The sequence below is a fragment of the Nicotiana tabacum genome, chromosome 22, assembly GCF_000715075.1.
Source record: "Nicotiana tabacum cultivar K326 chromosome 22, ASM71507v2, whole genome shotgun sequence".
Taxonomy (NCBI): domain Eukaryota; kingdom Viridiplantae; phylum Streptophyta; class Magnoliopsida; order Solanales; family Solanaceae; genus Nicotiana; species Nicotiana tabacum.
In genome coordinates, this window is record NC_134101.1 from 35,261,436 (window position 1) to 35,289,079 (window position 27,644).

The 27,644-nt window shown below is 35.5% G+C and overlaps 2 protein-coding genes across 2 annotated transcripts; one reads left to right on the forward strand and one right to left on the reverse strand.

Moving 5' to 3' along the window:
* Positions 1 to 1,006: 1,006 nt before the first annotated feature.
* Positions 1,007 to 3,537, forward strand: LOC107809230 (exocyst complex component EXO70A1). The gene has a single exon (XM_016633826.2). The coding sequence runs from the start codon at positions 1,404 to 1,406 to the stop codon at positions 3,192 to 3,194; it is 1,791 nt and encodes a 596-aa protein (XP_016489312.1). The 5' UTR covers positions 1,007 to 1,403; the 3' UTR covers positions 3,195 to 3,537.
* Positions 3,538 to 8,321: 4,784 nt separating this feature from the next.
* Positions 8,322 to 22,313, reverse strand: LOC107809229 (sm-like protein LSM1B). Its single transcript, XM_016633825.2, has 5 exons — positions 21,942 to 22,313; positions 10,434 to 10,502; positions 10,243 to 10,358; positions 10,072 to 10,134; positions 8,322 to 8,780 (listed from the first exon to the last, which is right to left on the reverse strand). Exons 1-5 carry the CDS (start codon positions 22,000 to 22,002, stop codon positions 8,703 to 8,705), a joined length of 387 nt encoding a protein of 128 aa, XP_016489311.1. The 5' UTR covers positions 22,003 to 22,313; the 3' UTR covers positions 8,322 to 8,702.
* Between the last annotated feature and the right edge of the window lie 5,331 nt (positions 22,314 to 27,644).

Here is a 27,644-nt window from a genome sequence, read left to right on the forward strand (position 1 = left end):
GCAAACTCAATCAGGTAAAAAGTGTTAATTCAATTATTGTTAATAATTTTTATATCAGTTGCCTCGGTTGAAATTTTTTTTTAAAACTAAATCAATAAAGCCCAACATGATAACACAAGAGAGATTAAACAAATTGGTTAGACATTGACAATAATTAAAACTGATTATAACTTCTTTAGATTTTGATAAATTAGAAGAGGAAAAAATTTTAAAAAATTAAGGTATCGCTTTCTATTTTCGCCTCAGGTCCCATATTATGAGCCGCCACTGGTTCTTGTGTGCAAAAGGTCTGGTAAGTTGGAGTAGGGGTGGGCGTTCGGTCGGTTCGGTTCGGTTATTTGGTTTTTAGTTTTGTAAAGGTAGTAACCGAAACCGAACTGAAATAAGTTCGGTTCGGTTCGGTTTTCTAATTTCGGTTCGGGTTTTTTCAGATCGGTTTTCGATTTCAACATTATCATATTGGGCTCCTTCTATGTAATAATAGGACTGGCGAATTTGTTATTTTTTTCCAAAATTTCGGACTTCTTGAACATACTGTTTTTATAAAATAAAAAAAATAGACTAAACTTTGCACATTATTATGGATCATAAAATTCAAAAATAGTGTAAATTACAACTCTGTGTGAAATCCTCCCGTTATACTATCATATATGCTGTGAAAGTTTTAATAGAGTGAAAGTCTTTAAAATTAGGAAGCTGATGGACTTACTTAATTGGGTTGGGTCTTTGATGGATTGGACTTAATAGTATTAATTTATTATTTATGGGATTAGCCTATATATAACTTAAAGAATTTATATGCTAATAATTCAATTTTTTGATTAAATGAACTAAATAAATTAATAACAGAAAACCGAACCGAAAAATTAAAATTTTAAAATTTTAAATGGAAACCGACGGAAAAAATCGAATAACTGAAATCAAAATTAAAAAAAATTCGATTCGATCGGTTTGTTCGATCTGACCGAAATATGCCCACCCCTAAGTTGAATTCAAAATATTGTGATGCAAAGTGAAATTATCTCTCCTTGTTGTCCAGTAAAAAGAGAGAGACGCATACATAGGACAAAGTTCCACGCCCCAATCCACATAACTTTTCTTTATCCTCTAAAACCACTTGAATCGGCGATCGGAATATCCAAATGATTCCTTCGCCGGTGAAGCCATTATTTTTTTGGCAGAAGTCTATTTTCAAACAGTAGAATAAATTATTTTTTAATTGAAAAGTACAACTTATTATTAATATCACTACAAATAGAAATTGATGAGAAGAAGAAAAAACTCTCAAATTCAACCTCGCCTCCATTTTAGAATTTTCATTACAATCACTCAGTCTTCATCCAAATTCTTCTCTAAGCGCACAAACTTTATTCGAGATTCCGAATTTCAAAGTTGGGATACTTATGGAACCACCGGAGAACGACGTCGTCGCATTCGAGTCAGCTGAGAAGATAATCCTCCGGTGGGATTCCACGGCGTCGGAAGATGCTCGTGAGAAGATGATCTTCGCCGGCAATCGCTACGAGATCGATCGGTACCTGCAAGCCGTCGATGAAATCCAACGGTCAATGGAGTCCGCTACACTTTCCGACGACCAGAGCAAAGCCAATAGTGCAATCCAGATCGCCATGGCTCGGCTTGAAGACGAGTTTCGCAACATACTCATCGCTCACACAACTCCTATGGAAGCTGAATCTCTTACTGACACCAGTAACGAAGACTACAACGACAATGAGGTTGACTCGCCGTTGACCAAGGAGTTGGAGCATCAAGAGAGTAACAGCAGCGGAAGCTATCGATCTACAAATAGCATCCGTGAAATCGATCTCATGCCGTCCGATGCAATTTACGATCTTCGATGCATCGCCGAGCGAATGATTTCCGCTGGGTACCTCCGGGAGTGTATTCAGGTGTATGGCAGTGTACGGAAGTCTGCAGTGGACTCAAGCTTCCGGAAACTCGGAATAGAGAAACTGAGCATCGGAGATATCCAGAGATTAGAATGGGAAACCCTAGAAACTAAGATCCGACGGTGGATACGAGCTGCAAAAGTATGCGTTCGGATACTTTTTGCTAGCGAAAAGAAGCTCTGTGAGCAAATCTTCGAAGGCTTAGGCACTGCAACGGACGATGCTTGTTTCACTGAGACAATCAAAGGTCCAGCTATTCAGCTCTTCAATTTTGCGGAAGCCATTAGCATTAGTCGGCGATCGCCAGAGAAATTGTTTAAGATATTGGATCTTCATGATGCTTTATCGGATTTACTGCTTGATATTGAGATTGTTTTCGATTCAAAATCTTCGGAGTCAATTAGGGTTCAGGCTGTAGAGATATTATCTAGGTTAGCGGAGGCCGCAAGAGGGATATTATCAGAATTTGAAAATGCAGTGCTTCGAGAACCTTCCAAGGTTCCTGTCCCTGGAGGGACAATTCATCCCTTGACTAGGTATGTCATGAACTACATAAGTTTAATCTCGGACTACAACCAGACTATGCTTGAATTGATTGTCTCTAAGCCGTCAACAGGTTCAAGGTATTCTAGTGATCCTAACACCCCTGATATGGATTTTGGTGAGCTAGAATCACAGACCCCTTTGGCGCTTCATTTGATCTGGATTACTGTGATTTTGCAATTCAATCTTGAAGGTAAGTCTAAGTACTATAAAGATACTTCTTTGGCACATTTATTTGTGATGAACAATGTACATTATATTGTTGAGAAGATTAAAGGCTCACCTGAGTTAAGGGAGATGATAGGGGATGATTATTTAAAGAAATTAACGGGGAAATTCAGGCAAGCAGCTATTAACTACCAGAGATCAACCTGGGTGAGGGTTTTGTATTGTTTGCGAGATGAGGGTTTACATGTTAAAGGCAGTTTTTCATCTGGGGTGTCTAAGAGTGCGTTGAGAGAGCGGTTTAAGACGTTCAATGCTATGTTTGAAGAGGTTCATAGGACTCAGTCCACATGGTTGATCCCGGATACTCAGCTCCGGGAGGAGCTGCGTATTTCTATATCCGAGAAGTTGATCCCAGCCTATCGATCATTTCTCGGAAGGTTCAGGAGTCATATTGAGAGCGGAAGGCATCCGGAAAACTACATCAAGTATTCTGGTGAAGACATTGAGACTGCTGTCTTGGATTTCTTTGAGGGATATCAAGTTTCACAACACATAAGAAGAAGATCTCAGTGAAAGGATAAAGTTTCACTAATTAAAATTTTAGGACATTCTTTGAATTTTTTTGTGGAGTCATTTAGGAGCTGAGGTTCTGGCATTCTGGTTTTTATGGAGTTTGTGTATTGTCCCACGGTATTCCTGTATGATGTGCTGCGCGCTGCAGAAAATTTTCGGAAGATTAGCTGTATCTATGATAGTCTTGGCCTCTGCCTGAATGCTCCTGTCCTGTAAGCCACGGTGTTGTTGTATTTCTTCCATATTTTAGATTTTTTTTCTATTTGTCCATATCTGAAATTGTTGTATTTGGTTTTACTCTGAAATTTTCAAGCCATTGAATCATTGAGTCCAGAGTTTCATTTATCCTTGTAGGTCACCCTCTTAAGCCCATGCCATTTTATCAGGTGCTTAATTAGTTTGAACATTGAAGGCAACATTCTTAAGGACATTATCCCTAACAACTGAAGTCTTTGGAGCAAACTAGACTTCGGAACTCCATTAACAATGTCATAATTTATGAGTAATATTTCCTTGCTGTTTTCTTCGTACTGTTTATAGGTTAAGTTTTTGTCAGTGGAATGGAAAGAAATCTTCACAACTTCACTTTGGTTGTTTAATTCTCTCAAACATGAATGCACCTTGTCTCAAAATGAAAAGAACATGGACCTTTGGTGCTATTTTTGGCATCTTGCAAGCTAGAGATTTAACTCCTAACACGCCTATTTAATATAAAGTAAAAAAGAAGAACGGAATTTTGGACATTTGCTACAATCAGAACATAGTAAAACTGGATAATCCCTGCTTGCTCACAAGGAGCATAGTGTTAATGAACTCTCTCTGAAGTACATTTGATTGCTTGTCTCCAAATGTATCATCTATTGCAGTCCTGATTGAAGTGAGCAAAATTTGAAAGTCAAGACTAATAGCTTTGCGTTCTCCAATCCTAGAAGCACTTTTTTTTTAAATGAAAGTTGAAATGTTTGGCCAAGATTTTTGGAAGAAAAAAAAGTATTTTTGAGGAGAAGCAAAAGCAGAAAAAAGTAGTTCTCTAACAATACTAAAAAGCACTTTTGAGAAAAATATGCAGTTTTTAAAAGTTTGGTCAAACAGTAATTGCTGCTTAGAAGTGTTTTTCAAATTAATTAGCCAAACATAAACTGTTTCTCAATAAAAGTACTGTTGGTACTTTTGAGAAAAAAAAACAAGCATGGCCAAACAGGTTGTAAGTTGTATTATATCTTTTTGCAGTTCCAATCTTCCCACACCTCTTCTCTCGATGTATTTCCTGACTCTATTTTATTTTCAGTCTCTATACTGTCTGCCCTGAAAACGTTGGGTTATAACACAACATTATTACATTCGCTTTTTTAAAAATTTATTTTCATTCCATTATGTACCTTTTAGACTAAGAGGGTAGTTCTTTTCTATTAGTTGGGTGAGGACATGACCCTTGATAGGAGGATGTGGAGGTGGAAGATTAGGTTAGAATGTTAGTAGATAGTCGAGTGTTTCCCTTTGTCTTACTTAGTTCGCTAGCATTAGTATTAGTATGATATCCTTTTATTCATAGATTTCTATCACTACCTAGGGTTTAACTACTTTCTTGACTTCAATCTTATTTTTATCTTGTTGTTGTTCCTACTTGTTGCCATTACTCTTTTTCATACTTTCTCCAGCCGAGGGTCTACCAGAAATAGCATCTCTGCCCTTCTAGGGTAGGGGTAAGGCTGCGTCTATGGTTGTCCAACGGGACGGGACGGGATGACATTTAGCCGGGACGGTGGCAGGACGGGACAAATGGGACGAAACGGTAGGCCCATCCCGTCCCGCTAACAAACGGGACGGGATGGGACGGGTTCACGGGCCTTAAGTGCCTTTTAAAAAAAAAATATTTAAGCATTGAGTTTGGCAACGGATATTCTTTTTACAATGACTAAGTTTTTAAAGTTTGCAACATCTAATTTTTTGACTTATTTAATAAACTTAAAAATTAAACGGAAATTAGGAAATTAAGTAAAGAATTATAAAATATTAAAACAAAAGACTTGTAATGAAATATTCTAGTAATTATAAATTTATAATAGAGTGATAATTTATTTAATATAATTTCAAGCCATTAAGTAACTAAGTAAGAGTGTAAGACAATTCATAAAAAAAATTCAACGCTTAGAGCCTTTTATTTTATTAATAGAACTTTCAAATCTCACATACAAATATAATTCTTTTGAAGAACACCTAATTTACGCAGCCACCTTCTAGGAAGGGTTCTGTTTGAACTAGGCCTCTTAGTAGCCAATTACAAATTATCATACTAATATTTGTAAGCTCCTATATAACTTCGTTATAACTTATCTATAATTTCTCTCGGACATTATTCTGGAATTGGCAATGTTGATTGATGTTCCATGAGTTCCATGCCGTCATCGCTCCCAGTGCTAAGTATCTCATTGTATTCTTCTTCTTCCCTAGTGGTTAATTTTTCAAAGCCAAGATTTCTTCTTTCTAAATTAATCCAATCTCTGAATAATACGGAAATCTCTAGGCTGTCCTCCGCTAATGAATGTCTATGATCTCCGATTTGAAATCTTGCCGCGCTAAAAGCACTCTCCGATGCTACTGATGATGCTTGAATAACAAGGATATCTCGGGCCATTATTGAAAGTGTTGGAAAAGCCTTCCCACGCTCCCTCCACCATGCCAAAAGTTATTCGTTGCCTTCTTCGTCTTTAATACTTTCCAATCCTTGATTAAGATAAGAATCAAGTTCATCATCAATAGAGGAATCAAAACCTGTCATATCATCCATATCTTCCCATAGAACTTCTACTCTAGACTTAGAAGTAGAAGGAGCAGTTTCACCACCTGTTGTTTACATAGATTTATATTTATCAAACATTGATCTAATATAATAATATATGTTAGATTGGCATTCTTCGAGAGATGGTTGTTCATTTTCTTGAATTGCTAAATTCTCATAAATTTTACGAACAAGTCCCTTTGCACCTCTTAATTTTAAAGATGAGTTAAGTATAGTAGAAATTCAATAAACTTGGGGAATAGGGAAAAAATACTTTTTAAATTTTGCAATCATTTCATTAATGGCCGGTGCATAAGTTGGATTAGTTTTATACTTACCAAATACAACAGAAAATTCCACAAATATACCATAATATTTGTGTAATAGTAGGATAATATATACCAGAAAATTATTTTGTAGCATAATAAAAATTTTCTAAAATTTTAGTAAGCTCTTTGATTAATCCCAATCAGAATCAACAATTTGATCAGCGGGACGGGACGAAATGGCCATCCCGTTTAACATGGGCCCATCCCGTGTCCCGTTTAACATGGGCCCATCCCGTTTAAAATTAAGTGGGACGGGACGGGACGGGACGGCCCGTCCCGTTGGACAACCTTAGCTGCGTCCCAGACCCCACTTATGGGAAATCACTGGGTTTTGTTGTTTGTTTGTTGTTTGGTCTTTCCTAGTTCCTACGTTACCATGTTCAGGAAAACATGATTCTTGCTTCTGTACATTTGAAAAGTCAAGTTAGGCTGACGCTTGGTCAACCATCTTTTCTAGTTTGATTCATCGATCTTCAATTTTCAAAGGCCTATAATAGGCCGCCTATTAAAGAGTTTGTCTTCGGCCGCCAATTAAAAGAATTGCAATGTGCATTCTAATAATGTATGGTAGGAAATTGAAGGAACAACTCAGAATGGGTAACATAGAAGATTTTCCCTAGCTTGTTTCTAGGTTTGGTGTATAAACAATAAAACAAACACTTCAAGGTATAAGGTATAGAGAACTTGGTTTGTCGACCCCGATTATAGAAAATTATTCATCTAATTGCTTATCCTTCTCTCTTTTACGAATTGTAATTTGCCACGTTTTAATAAATTCATGAGTTGGTCGTCTTTAAGCTCTAAATCCTGAAGTAAAGAAAAATAGTAAAGAAGAGGGGGTGAAACAAGAGTAACACCCACGAATCAAGTACATTCCTTCTAGGTTAATGGTAGAAGCATTGACTAGCCAGTTAAGGACTACTTGGACCTTCTTTGATCAATTTAGTGTTTCCGTTCAACCTTTTTACTGAGTCAAGGCTGCTGACATTTAAGACTGCATGTGTTTAACATCAACGAGGAGGTTTATGTCAACATAAAAGACTTGAAAACTCTAGAATAGAATTGGAGAACGACCACGTCTTTGAAATATTCATTTATTTCATAGCCAAAATCACTGACCAACAAGACCTGGGGACGACTAGTGCAACGAGTTCTATGTCAACATGGATGACATGTGTGATGTCCATGACGGAGGGCGGGCGGGCTGATGAGGGTTGGTCAAGTTGGACTGATCAACTTCTAGGCTGGCAAGCTTCTGAAGAAGGCGTACACAGAATCCCACATCGGAATGAGAGGGGAAAGTGACGTACTTTATAAGACATAACACAAGTTCACATGGTAAGCGCGCTTTTGAGCTCGATGATGGCGTAACCTGAAAGAAAAATACCTAGATTTAAAGGGGACAATACGTGCCATGAACTTTGGATAATGACAACATGAAACTCTAGAATACAAACATTTTCACCACATTTTATCACTTAACTATAACTATGACAAAATTAATATAGTTGCGTAAACATCGATTATGAACGAGATATTCCAACTAGTAGTACTTTCCAATTGGAAAGCAATCAAAGACGAGAATACTTTCTTAACCTTTTAGTTAATTTCCTTTAATTCATCAAAATTAAACTACCATTCCATTTATTTATTTATTTATTTATTTTCATTCACTTTCTGCCCTACTACGGATTTTAAAGAAACGCCTCATAATACAGAGAAGGAAAAACGACTCCTTTTGAGTTTTGACTAGAAAGAATAATAATACACATAAACATCCAGCCTATATGTACTTTTCCTTTCTCTTCTTTCAGAAAAAATTCAAATAAATTAAGAATTTCAAACAAGGGTCAAGTTGTTGACGAAATTCAAGATTCATGTTACACTCTAGGTGATATCTATAGGTGACTTGCCAAAGTTTATATGCTAAATTGTTATCAAAAAAGGAAAACACACCACCAATTACCTTAAAATTAGAGTAGTTCCGAAGCAATGCAATGAACACCAAGCACAGAAATATAAGCAAAATTAGCTGTTATTTTAAACGGGATAAATTGCTGAATCCACATTTCAGTCTATACAATCAACCATAAAAGTTTACGTTCTACCACACTAGAATTAGAAGACAATGGAAGAAGGCTGGATAACGTTTACCATCTTCGTAGTCTAGCATTCTAACGGAGAAAATATAAAAAGATAATAGCAGTATCAACTCCTGTTTACCCATCCGAACTGCAATTATTTACTGTAGATGTTACAATGCACTGCCAAATAGGGTACACCAGTGAGAAAAGACAAATCCATTTGTAGTTACTTTTTTTGCCACCACCCAGCTACCGCGATAATATTTGCGCAAGGCATGGCATGATTCCAAGCAGAACCCAGTATCAGCAAGAAATTTCAGTCCATATCAAGGAATTCCATCCTCTTTCTCATTGAACCTTTAAGATCTGTCGCCTCCCTTTCTGCTTTTTGGGCCTGGTGGATATAGACAGATGCATTATTCATAACGAGAGTTAGACAGAACCAAACAGATTAAAACTCGGATCATATCCAGATAATACACATGTAAAGCAGATATAAAATTAAAGGAAATGGAGCAAACATTATCATACTATACTATTCCTTTGATTTTTGGATAACAAGGTACTTTATATAATTCATGAGTTTCAAGAAAAGAAGTTAATTATGGAATGCAAGCTTTTTACTATATCTTGCCAATAGTGTGGTAGACCTATTCGCTTCCTGGATAGTGGTGGTTCGCGGGCGGGGGAGGGGTGTGCGGAATTTTGTGATATCAAATATCTGTATGTTATCATTTAATAGGTTCCAACATCCTATCAGTATAGCAAGTGATTTTATTAAAAGAAGAAGGGGTCATGCAGACAGACAAGAAGTGCAAAAGTACAATAGAAGGCTCTGGTCAACAACTTAAGCAACATGCAAATAAACCAGAGGCCAACAGACTTTTGACAGCTAGTGTTCCCGTAATAACAAGCTAAAATGATTCATGGATGCAGAATTCTCAATAAAAGATCAATCAAGCCCATTTTCAGAGACACTAAATAAGAGTTGGTGATTATTATAGAGCACTAAATACAAAATTTCCTTCTTCAATAACCCTACATTGTTAGAAGTATGTTCATATAAAAGGGACAACATTAAAGTAAAACCGCAGAATAACTCCCTTCATATTTTATTAGTCTTTTGGGAGTGGCAGGGGGCATTCCAACTTCTGATTTAATAAATTTTACTTATATGACACTAACTTCTCATAGACAATTTTTCAGAGAAATTGACAATTAAAAAGCTCTCTACCTGTACAAGGTAGGGGTAAAGCTGCGTACACACTACCCTCCCCAGACCCCTACTTGTGGAATTACACTGGGTCTGTTGTTGTTGTTGTTGTTGACAAAGTTAACATTAAAGAACCTGCTGAGACAGACCCTTCTAGTTCTGATATTTGCAAACCAAAAATTATATGACGGATTTAATCAGACTGAACACGTGCAAAATGGAATAAGGTTACTGATATGTAGTAAGACCAACACCAACTTGAAGCCCAACATGATTAAAAGATTTCAAATTTACAGTAGGGTATATTCACATCTTCCCTAAGAATCAAGAGTCAGATTAGGAGTTAAAAAATGTTAGGAAAAATATAAACCTAAAGTTGCAGCAGAGACAGATAGTGGACCCAAGGCATTCTCATGTTCCAATATGACCATTAAGCATCTAATTAGTCAAACGAAGAGCAATGGGATCATACCCTTCTTATCTCTGCTTCAGGAACACGAGTCATGTGGGGTGGAAGTTCCTCCTTATCTACGTCCTTATCAGTCAGAAGAAAATCTATGAGGCAAAAGGGTGCAGGAATATAAAATAAAAAACAATCTTGCTTTCAAAGAAATTGGAGAGAGAGAGAGAGAGCAATGCATACCAACTCGCCAATTAACACGACATTTTCCCCACGGATAATATAAAGACCCAATGGAATATCACAGTATAGATCACCAACAATAACACGATCACATGCCCCTTCTAGGACAGCATTAGCTACAAATTACAGAGCATTTCTTTCAGCTGGTTAATTATTACTGTAAAACTGAAGTGATGACAAGAGAAACCTACCAAATTGGTCAAAAGAACGAAGTGTTCCCAAAAGCTTTCGCCCATCTCTCAGCAACACAAGAAGTTTTTCTGTGAAGGATATTCAGTCAAAACAAGAAAAGAAAGAAATGGAGCCTAGGGAGCTAAAACCAGGTTAGGTCATGCTATAAAACTATGACAACATTAACTTGTATGCTGTTTGTTTTTTACAAGTAGTAATATGAATCCTCCCAGCCTAAAGCTTTTGTGAGCAGCTTTCCCCACTTCACGTTTTGCCCCCTATGAGAACACAGACGCTACCGCCTCGTTTACTGACTATTCTGTCAAGGATGTAAATAGCAAATTCTTAAGATTACAGGAATATATCTCCATGTAGATCAGTACTTGCAAACAGTCTATGATTCATAGCCTTATAACAACAACAACCCAGCAAAATCCCACTAAATAACAGGTGTATGAGTTTCTTGAAGTAGTGTTCAACATTTTACTAGGAAAATACCCCTCCCCCGGGGGATAACAAACAATGTCGGGAATCCAAACTAGAGTAAGAATTTGGAGAAGTAAATGTGAAAGCAATAACAATAAGGAATTGAACAACTAGAATTAAAGTGTAGAAAATAAACGATATAGAAAAATTCAAGGAAAGAATTCCAAGAACGCAAGTTCCAAACAACAACGTTTTGATTTATTGAAAAATCAAACGGATTTACTTAAAAACAAATCAAAACAATAGATTCGGATCTTGACCGCTTTACGAGTAACTTGAGACAACAGCTAATAACTAGTATTAATCGCCTTCTAGGAATACCACAAAAAAATCAATGATATCACAATAAAGAAGTTATCTTACTACCTTGAACTAGTAAACGTTGAAAGATAAATCTAAAAACATAAGTAACAAAGGTTCAAAAGAATTCTCAAAGTATAATATTCTTAATCAATAATGAAGTGCCACAATGAATGAAAAGAACTCTTATTTATAGGAGTAAAAAGTCCTTAAAATTAGGTATGGTAGCTGCCAAGACAAAATTAGGTAGGGAGGCTAAGCTAAATACTAGAAAATCTAATACAAACTAATAAAAATAAGTCCCCTTTTGGACCTCTTTTAAGCTCTTCTGGGTGCCCGATTTTGTGACCCAATCTTCCTCCTCTTGGACTTCAATTTGGCCACCAAATAATTGTAAAACTTGGACAATTCATCTCCTTTGAGATTGAGCTTGGTCGATACTTTACCGTTATCTTGTTGATTGCTCTACAATCTACGCACATCCTCCAAGTTCCATCCTTTTTGGGTACCAATAGGATGGGAACAAAGCAAGGGCTCATACTCTCTCTCACAAAGCCTTTCTAAACTTGCCTTTGAAGCTCTTTTGTCTCTTCTGGATTACTTCTATATGCAGCCCTATTTGGGATTTATGATTCAGGCACAAAATCAATTTGATGTTCAATGCCACGTAAAGGTGGCAATCCATTAGGAATATCTTCAGGAACGACATCTTCAAAATCCTGCAAAAGAGAAGAAATACTACTTTGACAAAGAGGAAGTTAGTAACTCAGAATTCATCAAAGCTTCTTTGTAAGTAAGTAGCATTATGGGCAACTCTTCTTTTCTTGCATCTAAACACTCTTTGGCTTTTATATAGAAACTATCTTTTTTTCTTTTCCTTAGCCTCTTTCCTCTCACCGGGACTTTCTATTTTTTCATTCAAACCCCTTTTTATCTCCTCTCAAATTGATGCCCTCTCTCTTTTTTTCTAACTCTTGGCCTGCTTTCTTTTCCCTCAAGCTCACTTTTTATCCCTCCTCTTGGTTTTCCCATAATCTATTTTGATCTTCAAACACTTGAGAAGAAGATAAAGGTGCAAAAGTAAATTTCCAGCCATTTAGCTCAAGAGAATATCTATTCTTCATTCCATCATGAAAAACATTCTTATCATACTGCCAAGGACGACCCAGTAAGATATGACAAGCTTGCATAGGGATTATGTCACAAAAATATCATCCTCATATCTACCAACATTGAATGAGATCATGCATTGTTTGTTTACCACTATCATTTAACCATTGGAATTTATAGGGAATAGGGTGTTTCATGCATGCAAGTCCCAGTTTTTCCACAAAGTATGAACTCTCCACATAGCATAACTATCACTATCATAGAACAAGTTTTCCTTTTTATCCCACACCTAGTATGAAATATATTCTCCCTTTGTTCTTCACTATTGCTTCGCAAATTGATAGTCATAATCCTCCTAACTACCCCAATCATGCCATCATTAAAAGGTAATTTCGCTTCATCTTCACTCACACCCCGCTCATCTTCCTAACTCGTATTCTCCACTCATAATTTTCCTAGCTACCCCAATCATACCAACATGAGGTAGTTCTATATCATCTTCATCCCCTTCACTCTCATACCCTCCATCTTCTCTAAGATTGATGTTTCTTCTACTTGGACATTCATGCGTCATATGTCCTTCATTTACATTTATGATATTGAATAGAACTAGAAGGTGTAAAAGGTTTTACCTCTCTCTTTGTTCTCAAATTTACCTTTATCCTTGTCTTCTTGAGGTCTAGAAGAACTCTTCATCTATTGATTCGGCCATGGCTTCTTGGAGATGGTGTTTGACCGACCTTTCCACGAGTTAGTTTGCTTTCTTTTGATTTTCTACCTTTACAGACAAATAAACTAACTCATATATTGTTGTAATTCTACTACATCAGCTATTTCCTTATTTAAAACCTAGTCATTGTAGCCATACAATTAGCTTGGATCATAGTCATATCCATAGCCAAAGTATTCATCCACAGACATGGACCATTGCTTCAATGTTTGAAGACATTGTTGTAGCTCTCTTTGAAAGTGTGATGGCACGAATCTCTTCCTCATCATCTCGGCCCAAGTAGCAATTGGTGGTTGTCCTTCTTGCAATATGTCCCTAGTAAGCTTTTTCCACCAAATAGCAGCATAGTTAGAAAACTCAACAACAACAAGTTTAACCTTTTTACTCTCAAAGTAGGTGTGACAGTCAAAGATGGCTTCAACCTTTCTCTCCCAATCAAGGTACAAGTTTGGATCCCTTGAAAGATGGCATCTTCATCTTTATACTACTTATATTATCATCTTCTACTCTACCTCTTTGTCCCCTCTTATCTCTTCCCACCCTATCAAAATCAATATCATCTATAGGGTTTTCTTGATTTACAATGGGAGCAAGGGGTACATTTCTCCTAGCTTGGGGCCTAACATTAACTTCCCTCCTAAGTTCAGCTATTGTATCATTTTGATCATTAATGATGTCCCTCGTCTCTTGGAGTTGTAAATTCCACCTTTCGAATTGTTGATGCATAGCTTGCAAGGTAAAATCATTTCTTGCTTTGATTTCGGCTTCTCGGAGAACCCTTCGTTCATCATCACTACTTGTACGCGACATCTTAAATAATTAAATTGTATCATATAAATTGGCTTTTTCCTTAATTGTTCTCACACACACTTTGCCTTTTTTCCTCTCGAAATAACCTTTGAACAAAATACTTTGTAAATTTATAATTAAAAACTCATACTTAGTAGTAAAATATAGATTTTTGGGGAATGAATGAAAAAAGAACCAAATCCTAGAACTATTAGGCTCGGTTGAAACACGTACTGTAGCATCGTGAATAGTAACTTGAAAAGAAAAGAGTTTAAAAGAAGCAACAAAAAAAAAACGAAAATGAGTTTTAAAAAAAAAAAGAATTGTTCGCTCTCCAAGAAATTTCTTTTGTATCTAATTTGTTTCCAAAAACTAACAAAGGAAACAAGAAGAAGGGATCCTAGATTTCAAACATAAGAAAAAAATTCAATTTTTCTTACTTTCTAATCTAAATATATATTTTTTTCTTTTTTGTTCGTGTCTTGTTTCAACTAAGCCTACTAGTTCTAGGACTTGGTTCTTCTCTCATTCGTTCCCCAAAAATCTACATTTTACTACTAAGAACTTCATACGAGTTGGGTTTAACTATAAATCTACAAAGTATTTTGTTCAAAGGTTATTTCGAGAGGAAAAAAGGCAAAGGCAAGTGTGTGAGAAGAATTGAGGGAAAAGCCAATTTGTGTGATACAGTTTAATTATTTAAGATGTCGCGTACAGGTAGTGATGATGAACAAAGGGTTCTCCAAGAAGCCGAAATCAAAGCAAGAAATGATTTTACCTTACAAGCTATGCATCAACAATTCGAAAGGTGAAATTTGCAATTTCAAGAGATGAGAGACACCATTGCTGAGCAAAATGATACAATAGCTGAACGTAGGAGGGAAAATAATGGTAGGCCCCAAGCTAGGAGAAACGTACCCTTGCTCCCATTGTAAATCAAGAAAACCCTATAGATGATTTTAATGATAATGATTTTGATAGGGTGGGAAGAGATAAGAGGGGACAAAGAGGTAGAGTAGAAGATGATACTATAAGTAGTATAAAGATGAAGATGCCATCTTTCAAGGGACAAGGGATCCAGACTTGTATCTTGATTGAGAGAGGAAGGTTGAAGCCATCTTTGACTGTCACAATTACTTTGAGAGTAAAGAGGTTAAACTTGTTGTTGTTGAGTTTTTTAACTATGCTGCTATTTGGTGGAAAAAGCTTATTAGGGAGATATTGCAAGAAGGACAAGCACCAATTGCTACTTGGGCTGAGATGATGAGGAAGAGATTCGTGCCATCACACTTTCAAAGAGAGCTACAACAATGTCTTCAAACATTGAAGCAAGGGTCTATGTCTGTGGATGAATACTTTAAGGCTATGGATATGGCTATGATCCAAGCTAATTATATGGAGGAAAAAGAGGCTACAATGGCTAGGTTTTAAATAAGGAAATAGCTGATGTAGTAGAATTACAACAATATATGAGTTAGTTTATTTGTCTGTAAAGGTAGAAAATCAAAAGAAAGCAAACTAACTCGTGGAAAGGTCGGTCAAACACCATCTCCAAGAAGCCATGGCCGAATCAATAGATGAAGAGTTCTTCTAGACCTCAAGAAGACAAGGATAAAGGTAAATTTGAGAACAAAGAGAGAGGTAAAACCTTTTACACCTTCTAGTTCTATTCAATGTCATAAATGTAAATGAAGGACATATGACGCATGAATGTCCAAGTAGAAGAAACATCAATCTTAGAGAAGATGGAGGGTATGAGAGTGAAGGGGATGAAGATGATATAGAACTACCTCATGTTGGTATGATTGGGGTAGCTAGGAAAATTATGAGTGGAGAATACGAGAGAAAAAATTAGGAAGATGAGCGGGGTGTGAGTGAAGATGAAGCGAAATTACCTTTTAATGATGGCATGATTGGGGTAGTTAGGAGGATTATGACTATCAATTTGCGAAGCAATAGTGAAGAACAAAGGGAGAATATATTTCATACTAGGTGTGGGATAAAAAGGAAAACTTGTTCTATGATAGTGATAGTTATGCTATGTGGAGAGTTCATACTTTGTGGAAAAACTGGGACTTGCATGCATGAAACACCCTATTCCCTATAGATTCCAATGGTTAAATGATAGTGGTAAACAAACAATGCATGATCTCATTCAATGTTGGTAGATATGAGGATGATATTTTTGTGACATAATCCCTATGCAAGCTTGTCATATCTTACTGGGTCGTCCTTGGCAGTATGATAAGAATGTTTTTCATGATGGAATGAAGAATAGATATTCTCTTGAGCTAAATTGCTGGAAATTTACTGTTGCACCTTTATCTCCTTCTCAAGTGTTTGAAGATCAAAAGAGATAGCAATGGGAAAACCCAGGGGAGGAATAAAAAGTGAGCTTGAGGGAAAAGAAAGAAAGGAAGCTAAGAGTTAGAAAAAAAAAAGATACGATCGTGAAAAAGAGGGAGAGGGCCGCAATTTGAGAGGAGATAAAAAGGGGTTTGAATGAAAAAAATAAAAAGCATTGGTGAGAGGAAAGAGGCTAAGGAAAGGAAAAAAGATAGTTTCTATATAAAAGTCAAAGAGTGTTTAAATGCAAGAAAAGAGGAGTTGTCCATAATACTACTTACTTACAAAAAAGCTTTGATTAATTCTGAGTTACTAACTTCTTCTTTGCCAAGTAGTATTTCTTCTCTTTTGCAGGATTTTGAAAATGTCTTTCCTGAAGATATTGCTAATGGATTGCCACCTTTACGTGGCATTGAGCATCAAATTTATTTTGTTTCTGGATGACAAATCCCAAATAGGCATGCTTATAGGAGTAATCCAAAAGAGACAAAAGAGCTTCAAAGGCAAATTGAGGAGTTGCTTGAGAAAGACTTTGTGAGAGAGCATGAGCCCTTGCTCTGTTCTTGTCCGAATGGTACCCAAAAAGGACGGAACTTGGAGGATGTGAGTGGATTATAGAGCAATCAACAAGATAACGGTAAAGTATCGCCATTCAATTCCTCGTCTTGATGACATGTTGGATCAATTACATGGATCCAAAATCTTTTCTAAAATTGATCTAAAAAGTGATTACCATCAAATTCGAATGAATCCTGGAGATGAATGAAAAACTGTTTTTAAGACCAAATATGGGCTTCATGAATTGTTAGCTATGCTTTTTGGCTTGACTATTGCACCTAGCACTTTTATGAGATTAATGAATCATATCTTTAAGGATTTTCATGAAAAATTTATAGTGGTGTACTTTGATGATATCTTGATCTTTTCTAACACTTTAGAAGAGCATGTAGAACACTTAAAACAAGTTTTTGAAGTTCTTAGAAAGCAACTTTTATTTGCTAATCTTAAAGAGTGTACTTTTTGTGTGGATCACGTGATTTTCTTGGGTTTTGTAGTTAGTTCTAAAGGAATTGAGGTTGATGAAGAGAAAATCAAAGCAATAAAAGAATGGCCTAAACCAAAAGTGTAACTGAAGTTAGGAGATTTCATGGACTTGCTAGTTTTAATAGGAGGTTTGTGAGAGACTTTAGCACCATTGCTTCTCCTTTAACTAAAATTATTAAAAAGGATAAGATTTTTACATGGGAAAAGAACAAGATAGATGTTTTTAACTTGTTGAAAGAAAAGTTATGTTCTGCTCCATTGTTACAATTGCCTGATTTTTCCAAATTTTTTGAAATTGAATGTGATAATTCTGGCAAAGGAATAGGTGTTGTTCTGATGCAAGATTCTAAACTTATTGCCTACTTTAGTGAGAAGTTGAGTGGAGCCACATTGAACTATTCCACTTATGACAAAGAGTTATATGTTTTGGTAAGGGCTTTAGCCACATGCCAACATTACTTGTGGCCAAGAGAGTTTGTCATTAAAACTGACCACGAATCCTTGAAATACTTGAAGAGTCAAGGTAAGAAGAGTAGGAGGCATGCTAAGTGGGTTGAATTCATTGAAACTTTTCCTTATGTAATTTCGTACAAACAAGGGAAAGAGAATGTCGTTGCTGATGCACTTTCAAGAAGGTATGTCTTAGTCTCTACTCTGACTTCTAAATTGATGGGTTTTGATCAAATCAAGGGACTTTATGCTGATGATGTTGATTTTGGCAAGATTTTTGCAGATTGTAATTTTTTTTTTTTTGGCAAATCCAATAGGCGCTGAGCCTAGAAGTAGTTTTTATATATATATAACGAACAAAGTACCATAAATTATTACAAAGAGTACGGAAATAGAAAATGATAAATACATAACACTTATTGTCAACTTTGAGTAAATATCACTCAAAATTGACATCACAAATCGACCTAGGTACTAAACATTGCAAAGACAACGCAACTGGTACGTACACTGAACATTATAGCATTCCCAACTCTTGTAAAGCATGAGGTTTGCCAAAGTATCCAGTCATGTGTGCGACCACGTTGTAATATTTCGGCACTGCTGCAAATAGTACATTGTAATTGTGATCCAGTTGTATCTTGTTTAACCATAACTGCCCAGGCTTCTACTTCGCAATCACAGTAAGTTGTGTATCTGTAATTGGGTCCTTTTGAGAGGTTTAATCTTCAAAATGGGTTTCTCTTTAAGGAAAATAAGTTGTGTATCCCTAATTGCTCTTTAAGCGAAGTATTTGTAAGGGAAGCACATTGTGGAGGGCTTATGGGTCACTTTGGAGTCCCAAAGACACTAGACATAACAACAACAACAACAACCCAGTATAATCCCACTAGTGGGGTCTGGGGAGGGTAGTGTGTACGCAGACCTTACCCCTACCATGAGGTAGAGAGGCTATTTCCAATAGACCCTCGGCATCCTTCCCTCCAAGAACTCCCCACCTTACTCTTGGGGTGACTCGAACTCACAACCTCTTGGTTGGAACTGGAAGTTGCTTACCATCAGAGCAACCCCTCTTGTCAAAAGACACTAGACATACTTGCTGAAAATTTCTTTTGGCCTAGAATGAGAAAAGATGTTGAAAAATGTGTGCACAGTGTTTGGAATGTAAACAAGCTAAATCTAAGGTGTTACCACATGGTCTTTACACGCTATTACTTGTTCCTACTTCACCTTGGATTGATATTTATATGAATTTTGTGTTAGGTTTGCCTAGAACAAGGTATGGTAAGGATAGTATATTTGTTGTGGTAGATAGGTTCTCCAAAATGGCTCGTTTTATTCCTTGTTTAAAGACTAATGATGTTTTACATGTTGTTGATCTATTTGTAAAAGTTGTTAAATTGCATGGTATACCTAGAACTATTGTTAGTGATAGGGATGCTAAGTTTTTGAGCCACTTTTGGCGTATATTTTAGGGGAAGTTAGGCACTAAATTGTTGTTTTCTACTTCTTGTCACCTACAAACTGATGGACAAAGTGAGTAGTTAATGGAACCTTAGGAAACATGTTGAGGGCTTGTTTTGAAAGGTAAATTAACTTCTTGGGAAAATCACTTACCTATGATTGAATTTGCTTACAATAGAACAATCCATTCTTCTACAGATATGTCTCCTTTTGAGGTTGTTTATGGTTTTAATCCCCTTACTCCCCTTGATTTATTACCATTACCTACTAATGATATTGCTAATCTTGATGGTACGACAAAAGCTGAGATGATGAAAAAATTTCATGAGCAAACAAGGCTTGCAATTAAGAAGAAAAATGAGCAAATTGCCTTGAGAAAGAATAAGGCTCGAAAACAAGTTATTTTTAAACCTGGAGATTTAGTTTGGGTTCACTCTAGAAAGGAGAGATTTCCTTCCAAAAGGAACTCAAAGTTGCATCCTATAGGAGATGGCCCATTTCAAGTCCTTAAAGGATTGGAGACAATGCTTACAAGCTGGACCTTCCTGGTGAGTTTCAAGTAAGTGCTACATTCAATGTTGCTGACTTGTTTGTTTGATGTAGGATCGAATTCGGGGACGAATTCTTTTTAAGAAGAGGGGAATGATAGCATCAAAAACAAGATAGAGTTTTGGAAGCTCCAAAAAGGTCATTTACTAGATCTCAAGCTAAAAAATTGCAGACTAAGGTTGTTGGACTTCAATGGAAAATAAAGAAGTTTTTAATTGTAGAGGAAGAGCTCAAGCCCAAAGGAAATGAATTGTCCAAGTCTTATAATTATTTGGTGGCCCAAATTGAAGTCCAAGATGGGGAAGATTGGGTTACAATATCAGCCCGTGAAGTCCACCAAAAGGGCACCCAGAAGAGCTTAAAAGAGGTCCATAAGGGGGTGTTTCAAAAGGAGCCCAATTGGAGTCCAAACCAATGGCTCAAACTAGTAGTTTTAAGGCCAAAATCTTCCCCAAAGGAATTTGGACGTCCACTCTTATTTTTATTAGTTTGTATTATGTTTTCTAGTATTTAGCTTAGCCTTCATATTAAAGTTTGTCTTGGCAGCCACCCTAACTAATTCTAAGGACTTTTTACTCATATAAATAGGAGTTCGTTTCATTTATTGTGGCACTTCATTATTGATTAAGAATATTATACTTTGAGAATTCTTTTGAACCTTTGTTACTTATGCTTTGAGATTTATCTTTCAACCTTTACTAGTTTATAGTTCAAGGTAGTAAGATAACTTCTTTATTGTGATAGCATTGATTACTTTGTGGTATTCTTAGAAGGCGATTAATACTAGTTATTAAGTTATCTCAAGTTGCTCATAAAGCGGTCAAGATCCGAATCTATTGATTTGATTTGTTTTTAAGTAAAGGCGTTTGATTTCTTCAATAAATCAAAACGTTGTTGCTTGAATCTTGTTAAGGCTATAGAACTTGCGTTCTTGGAAGTTCTTGGAATTATTTCCGTGAATTTTACCATATCCTTTATTTTCTGCACTTCAATTCTAGTTGTTCAAATCCTTATTGTTATTGCTTCCGCATTTACTTCTCCAAATTCTTACTCTAGTTTGGATTCCCGATTTTGTTGTTATCAGAGGGGGAAGAATAAAGTCCACCGAGCTAGATCACTATGATATACAGCAACAGTTTAGACGTCAATGCTTCATACAGAAAGACTCGGGACCGCATATAGAAATATCTGTCAATTGATGATTTCCTTTACTGCTACTTTTCTCTACCCTAGTCAAATTCTAGCCACCCTCGAAATTAACAGGATAATCAGTTCTCCAACATTCAAGAACAGACAAATGCTAGGATCTCTGTTGCTCGGATCCTCTAAAGTATCGCTACACCCATGTCGGATCCTCCAAGAAATGAATAACTTCTAGAGGATCCGACACACACCAGGCAGCATTTTCGAAGGTAGTGAATCTTTTTTAAGCTACATCCTTATACCGTTTATATTAAAAAACTACATCTCCCCCTCTCCAATAAAGAGTCTGACACTGAAATCCTAGAAGAGATATATTCTACCTTTAAGAGGAGTTTCCAAGGTATTTCTTCTATTTTTTAAGAAATAAAAAGACCTTCAAGATGAGTTTCCAAGGTATCTCATCGTCCCTTTTGATTCTTTTAAGCAGAGGAAACATTTACTCTTTTAACATTTTCTGGGTATTAAGTTTTTCCATTAAAGAAGGTATTTTTATCAGAATTCTAGCATTAAATTATGAGCTAAGCTAATGGAAAGTGATAATAAATGTGTTATTCGAGTTCAAGTCAATCACACTTATTCTGGTAAAGCTATTTCTTTCAATTGACAATATATAAACAGGTAATTATACCAGCAAATTTGACCAAAAATATGCCTTTCTCATCATATAATCTCAACGGAATTCTAATTCAGAAAACCGAGCTTGCATCAGGAGAATTTTATCAGATTAAAGACCCATTGACAGATCCTCCAAAAATGCATCAAAACTATCACTAAAGATCCAATAACCAGTACCACAACTAAGTAAGAACACACCCATTCTGACAATTAAACCAAGATCGAAATTTTTTTTTAAAATTTAAACTGACTGGAACATATTATTAGCCTCAAACTTCAATCAATTAATTCTCAACCCCAGCAGTTCCATTTTGCTATATGAATCGCCTATATTCATTCTGCTCTATTTGGAACCCGTTTCACTCCAATTAAGGCCCAATTTTATTAGAGGAAAGAAAAAAACTAAGAACATAATGAAGTATGAGAAGACAAAGGAACTCACTATCAAGATAGCTAGCAAGAGAAGTAGAGGTATAGATATCTTCTGGACTTGCCCAAGACATTGTTGTGCAGGTTTTTCGGTGGCCCAAAAATAACCGAAAAATCTCCCAAATTCAAATCAAATTGCATTGGCAGCTCAAAATTACCCTCTTGTACACCCAAAGCACTTCACTCAAACACAAAATAAACCCTAATTCAAAAACCCTGACTTGTGAATATATATATGGGGAACTTTGAAAGGAATGAACTTGTTGACTTTTGGTTGTTTTCAGATCTGAAAATCCCTAACCCTAATCCCAAAATATGGGGCGGGTGAGGTACACTCAACGTTAGAAGTCAATAGTGTTTCTGCCTCTCCTGTATTTTTTTATTTAATTAATTTTTGCAAGGCATTCTCTTCAAAAGTTATTCATTTATCCATTGAAATATTTTATTTTCTAACTAATACGGCTTTTACTTCATATTCATATAAAGTAATTAATATTTAACATTAAAATGATGATTTTCTGCTATAGTTATTCTTGAAATATTTTATGTTATACTGAAATAGTTGTGCAATATGCTGTATAGGTTACAAACTTCGCGGTACACGTGTTTTTAGCGAATACAAAAGTAATTTATATCTATATATATATATATAAATATTATTGTGCGAAATAGAAATGTGAGTTGGTACCTATCTTTAACCAATAAACTTATTAAAGTTAATTTTTTTCCTTCTTTTTTTTGAGTTTCCCCCCTCATTTTTCCATTTATCTTATTTTTAGTAGCCCAAAATCTCTGTAAGACTACAATAACCGTTTCTTTATTAGATATCTTAATATCTAATTATTGTCTCTTTCAAACTTTTTCTCTCCCCCAATAAATCCTCTATTAATTATGTTCATAACTCCCAAATATTATTTAATGTGTAACTTTATGATATTTTTTGTATTTCTTATACATCTATTCAGAGACGGACCTACCTTAGGATTAGGGGGTCATCGGAACCTGTTAGTCTCGGGAAAAATACTATAAATATATTTTATATATATTTATATATACATTAGGGACCCGTTAAATAATTTATCTGGCCCCCTCAATAAACAAAAGCAAGTTAGGCGCGTTGGTTTTATAACCTGCTCAAACACTTTAGTTACTTGAAAGTTCCAAGTTTGAAACTGACTTCTGCACTTCTTCTGTTTTTTATTTTTTTTTTAATTCTTTAATACTTGTACTGTTGTACACAAATACACAATAGTCAGCCTAAAGTCTTAATTTTTATCTTTTTTCAAACTAAAGAACAAAACTCACTCCTCTTCTCCAACCAGACCGCTCCACCCTTTTGCTAAAAAACAAAACTTTTTTTTCAATTAACCCTATAACCTAAAGTCTTAACTTTTATGCTTTTCCAAACTAAAGAACAAAGCGCACATCTTTTCTCCAAACAAATCGCTACACCTTTCTGCTAAAAAACAAAATCCTTTTTTCAATTAACCCTATTTCGCTTCTGCTCGAGCTCGAATCGGCAGCGGCTACTGGGTTTGAGGCTCTTATTCAACTGAAATAGTAAGTTTATTTGAGTAAAATATTAATTTTATTTGAGTAAAATCTTGATTTTATTTGAGTAAGTTTTGTTTTCTTTTGAAAATATTAACTTAGCAAAATAATTTGGTATAAAAAATTTGCTTTCTACAAAGAGTCTTAGAGCCAAAAAGTAAATGCATAATTAATTTTGTAGGTATTTGAATATTATGTGCTAGTGTTATTTTGAAATATTCTTTCAGTGAAGTGTTTCTTTTCAAACAAAAACTTTGAATTAGGGCATTTTTTTATAGACAAGAGTGAAATTTCGAGCTTGTTTAATTTAATTAATACTTGTTCTCATAGTAGTTATACTAAGCACTAAGTCTTTATTTTAACTTGAATATGAGAAATTTTTTATTCACAAAGTGTCGTAGTATAACTTTAATATTTTTGCAGGGTTTGCATATTACAAGACAAGATCAATTATATTATGTTTTGCTGAACTAAAAGCCTTTTCACTTCAAGGATAAAAAATTTCACAAATTGATAAGTGTTCCTATTTTAAAGGGTGTAATTTCTCTATTTTAAATGTTATGTTTCCTTTTTCTTGATAGAAGGGGTGTGATTGAGTGATTCCCATATTATATTCTCTTAGTGTTGTTCTTGATAGAAGGGGTGTGATTCCCCTAATGAAAATTTGCTTTTATTCTTGATGGACACTTAAATTGAATTGAATCATTGTTTTGTAGGAAGTTCTTGTTCTTGTAACTTGAGATGGACGTATTTTTGATGAGGTTTAATTCTTCTCAACCAAGTTCTAGTTTTAGAGAGAATTCTTTCCGTCTAGTCGATGAATTTGATGTGAAATCACTAAATCTCGACCCCGGAGAGAAAATACCCATTGATAAATATAGCATTAGAATACAAGATGAAGTGAGAAAATACTACATTAAAAAAGGGCCTTGCCAACCGATTGATTACAAATTTCCTAAAATTTTATTCGGAAAGAAAATGCGTCAATTTAGTTCAAGTTGGTTTAAAGATTCAAACTCTAGATGGTTGGAGTATAGTGTGAAGAAAGATGCGGCATTTTGTTTATGTTGCTATTTATTAAAGAATGATTATGTCCATGGATGCACAGGTGACTCTTTCACAAAAACTGGCTTTAGGGCTTGGAATAAAGCTTCGAAAAGACTTGTTTTACATGTTGGTGAAGTAAATAATCTCTACCATAAGTATTTCAATAAGATGCTAGACTTGTCTAATCAATCTTAGTCAATTCAAGTTGATTTTAACAAGCAATCCGAGAAACAAAGAAGTGATCACCGAATTCATTTAAATACCTCAATTGATGTTGCAAGGTTCCTCTTGGAATTTGGATTGTCTTTTCGAGGTCATGATGAAAGTGAATCTTCCAAAAATAAAGGCCTTTTTCTAGGACTATTGTAATGGCTTGCAAAGAGGCTTCCAAATGTGGATAGAGTTATATTAAAACATGCTCCAAAAAATGATATGATGACTTCACCAAAAATTAAAAAGGATATTGTTAGTGCTTGTGCACAAGAAACTATGAAAGCTATAATTGATGACTTGGGAGGGAATTATTTTGGGATATTAGTTGATGAGTCCAAGGATATTTCACACCATGAACAAATGGCCCTTGCTTTGCGGTATGTTGAAAAAAAAGGCCAAGTGAATGAGCCATCTATTGGTCTTGTTCGTATTGGTGATACATCTGTGTCACACCTCCTTTTTTTTCCCGAGGGCGATAGGGGATAGAGGAGTTTTCCAATTAAAGTGATATTAATCGAAATGAGATTATTTATTTAGTTCAGAGTCGCCACTTGAAATAATTTATGGTGTCCCAAGTTACCGGTTTATTTTAAATCCCAAATCGAGGAAATTGACTCTGTTTATGGTCCGCGAACACAGAAGATCGTGTAAGGAATTCTGTTAACCCGGGAGAAGGTGTGAGGCACTCCCGAATTCTGTGATTTTAGCATGGTCGCTCAACTGTAATAATTGGCCTAATTATCTGATTTAATACATATTTGAAAACTTACGGTACATTATTTATCTTCTAACCGCTTTTAATTATTTATGAAATTATTTTTGGAACAAGTCACGATGTCGTACACTTGTCATTTTGGCACACGTTGCAAACTGCGCCACATGAAATGTACCCGCGATTTACGACATGCTTATTTTTATTATTGTTTGAAGTTGTGGTCGAGTCACGTGAAACGCACACTCGAATTGGGGTTACATATCATAACTATGTCACGGGAACCGTACCCATAGTCACGATAATTTATTAATCACGCCTAAAGCAAACTGCGAATGTTTATAATTCTGTTATCCTAAAGTTTGAGATTTGCATGTGAGGTTCAAATATTATGGTAACATACATGTGGGACTCAGCTAGTTCTTTTTAATTTAAACAAAGTTCTATTAGGGAAGAATTGGAAGTAATTATTTTACCGATATCGATTCCATGTCTGTCCAGTTATAACCCATGCGAATTAAAAAGCTAAATGAAACATGGGTTTAAAACGAAAACAATCCGAATTGTAATTTCCATTACTAGCTTAGGGTCTCTCATAAGAGTTAATCTCTTGATCAATTCAAATTAACAAATAACAGAAAGGCACTGAACAAGTGACTATCCCAATTAAAGTTTTCTTACACTAGGATCAGTGATGGGTTCAATAAGTGAACTGGGCCGAATCTAAATCGGCTCAAAAAGAACACACGCTGGATTTTAAGCTCAATTTTAAAGGAAGTTCCTTTTACAAACTTAATCAAATGCTTGCAACATTATTACTAGTCCAACTACACCAAAATTACATTCAGTATATATCATAAAGATTATTCATTTCCATGGAGGCTACTGAGATATACAACATACTCCAAAAATACACTTCATCAAGCAATTAACATCAACTTGCAAACTACATGGTTAACAAACAAAAATCATCTGACGAAGTACTGAAATGAAAACGTATATGCAGATTTTATAGCACTTTGAACATCCAGCAGTAATCATTTTATATAAAAAAAAAAAACCGCAAACATATACCGTGACAGCAAAAATACAACTCAAAATTTAAATAGCTTACCCTAACTCAAAAATTTAATCAAAATATTTAACATTACATATTCGACCAAGGACTGGACAGAATAAAACCGAAACTGAAGTTTAAACAAACAACGTATGCATCAATGTGAGGTCCAACAACCATTTCCGAGCTTTATGTATACAGCCAATAGAAGAACAAATGCTCAAGCTACATACCTGAGGATAGCCAAAATACACAAAGAAAATAAATCTCTGAATATTGAAGAGAATATCAGCAAGATACAGCAGAAAATAGCAAAAACAGCAACAGTAACAGCAACAGCATCACAGAATCAATATGAACTCTGAATTTCTAAAGAGAAGTTTAACAACTTTTCATAATAGAATTCTGGATTTTCTCAGAGGATTAATCTAAAAAAACAGTGTGTGTTCTTGAGTGTATTTTTAGAGGAATGCTGAGTCAAAAATATGCCCTCCTCCTTTCGTCTCTATGTGAAGGGTGTATATATAGGCTATCTAAAATCAGAGAAGGTCTGTTGGGAGAGGGAATATGTCAGCGTGAATTCAGGGAAAATAGCCGAGGGGAGGGAATCTTTTTCCAACTGAAAAATGCCAGCTGCCACTTCTAGAAGCAGACTATCTGCTTAGGTTTGGGCCAAATGCTATGACCTAAATGGCCCAAGACCAAGCCCACAAAGAGAAATGAAACAACCCATGCCATATTTGAATTTCAAATTATAAAAGATTTCACTAAACACTGATTTTTAATTAAACTAAATCTACCTATAAACTATTCTAAATAATCATGCAAATAAAATTTAACACTTAGTTAATCAATCAAAGAAAAACACAATCAATCCAGAAAAATAGGAAAGAATGAGTAGGAATATCGATTGAACCTTAAGAAACAAAGATTGAAGAACATGGCAAACAAAACAATGGCGAAATTCTGGACGGACTCCAGGTTAATATTTCGAAATGGATCAAAACTGACCCAAAACGACTGCTCTTGTCAAGAGCAATCGATTTGGGTGAGCTTCAACCCAAAAAGAACGCAAATAGTGCAGAAATCCACAAAGTGCAAAGCTGATTTTTTTAATTTATTTTCAGATTTGAAAT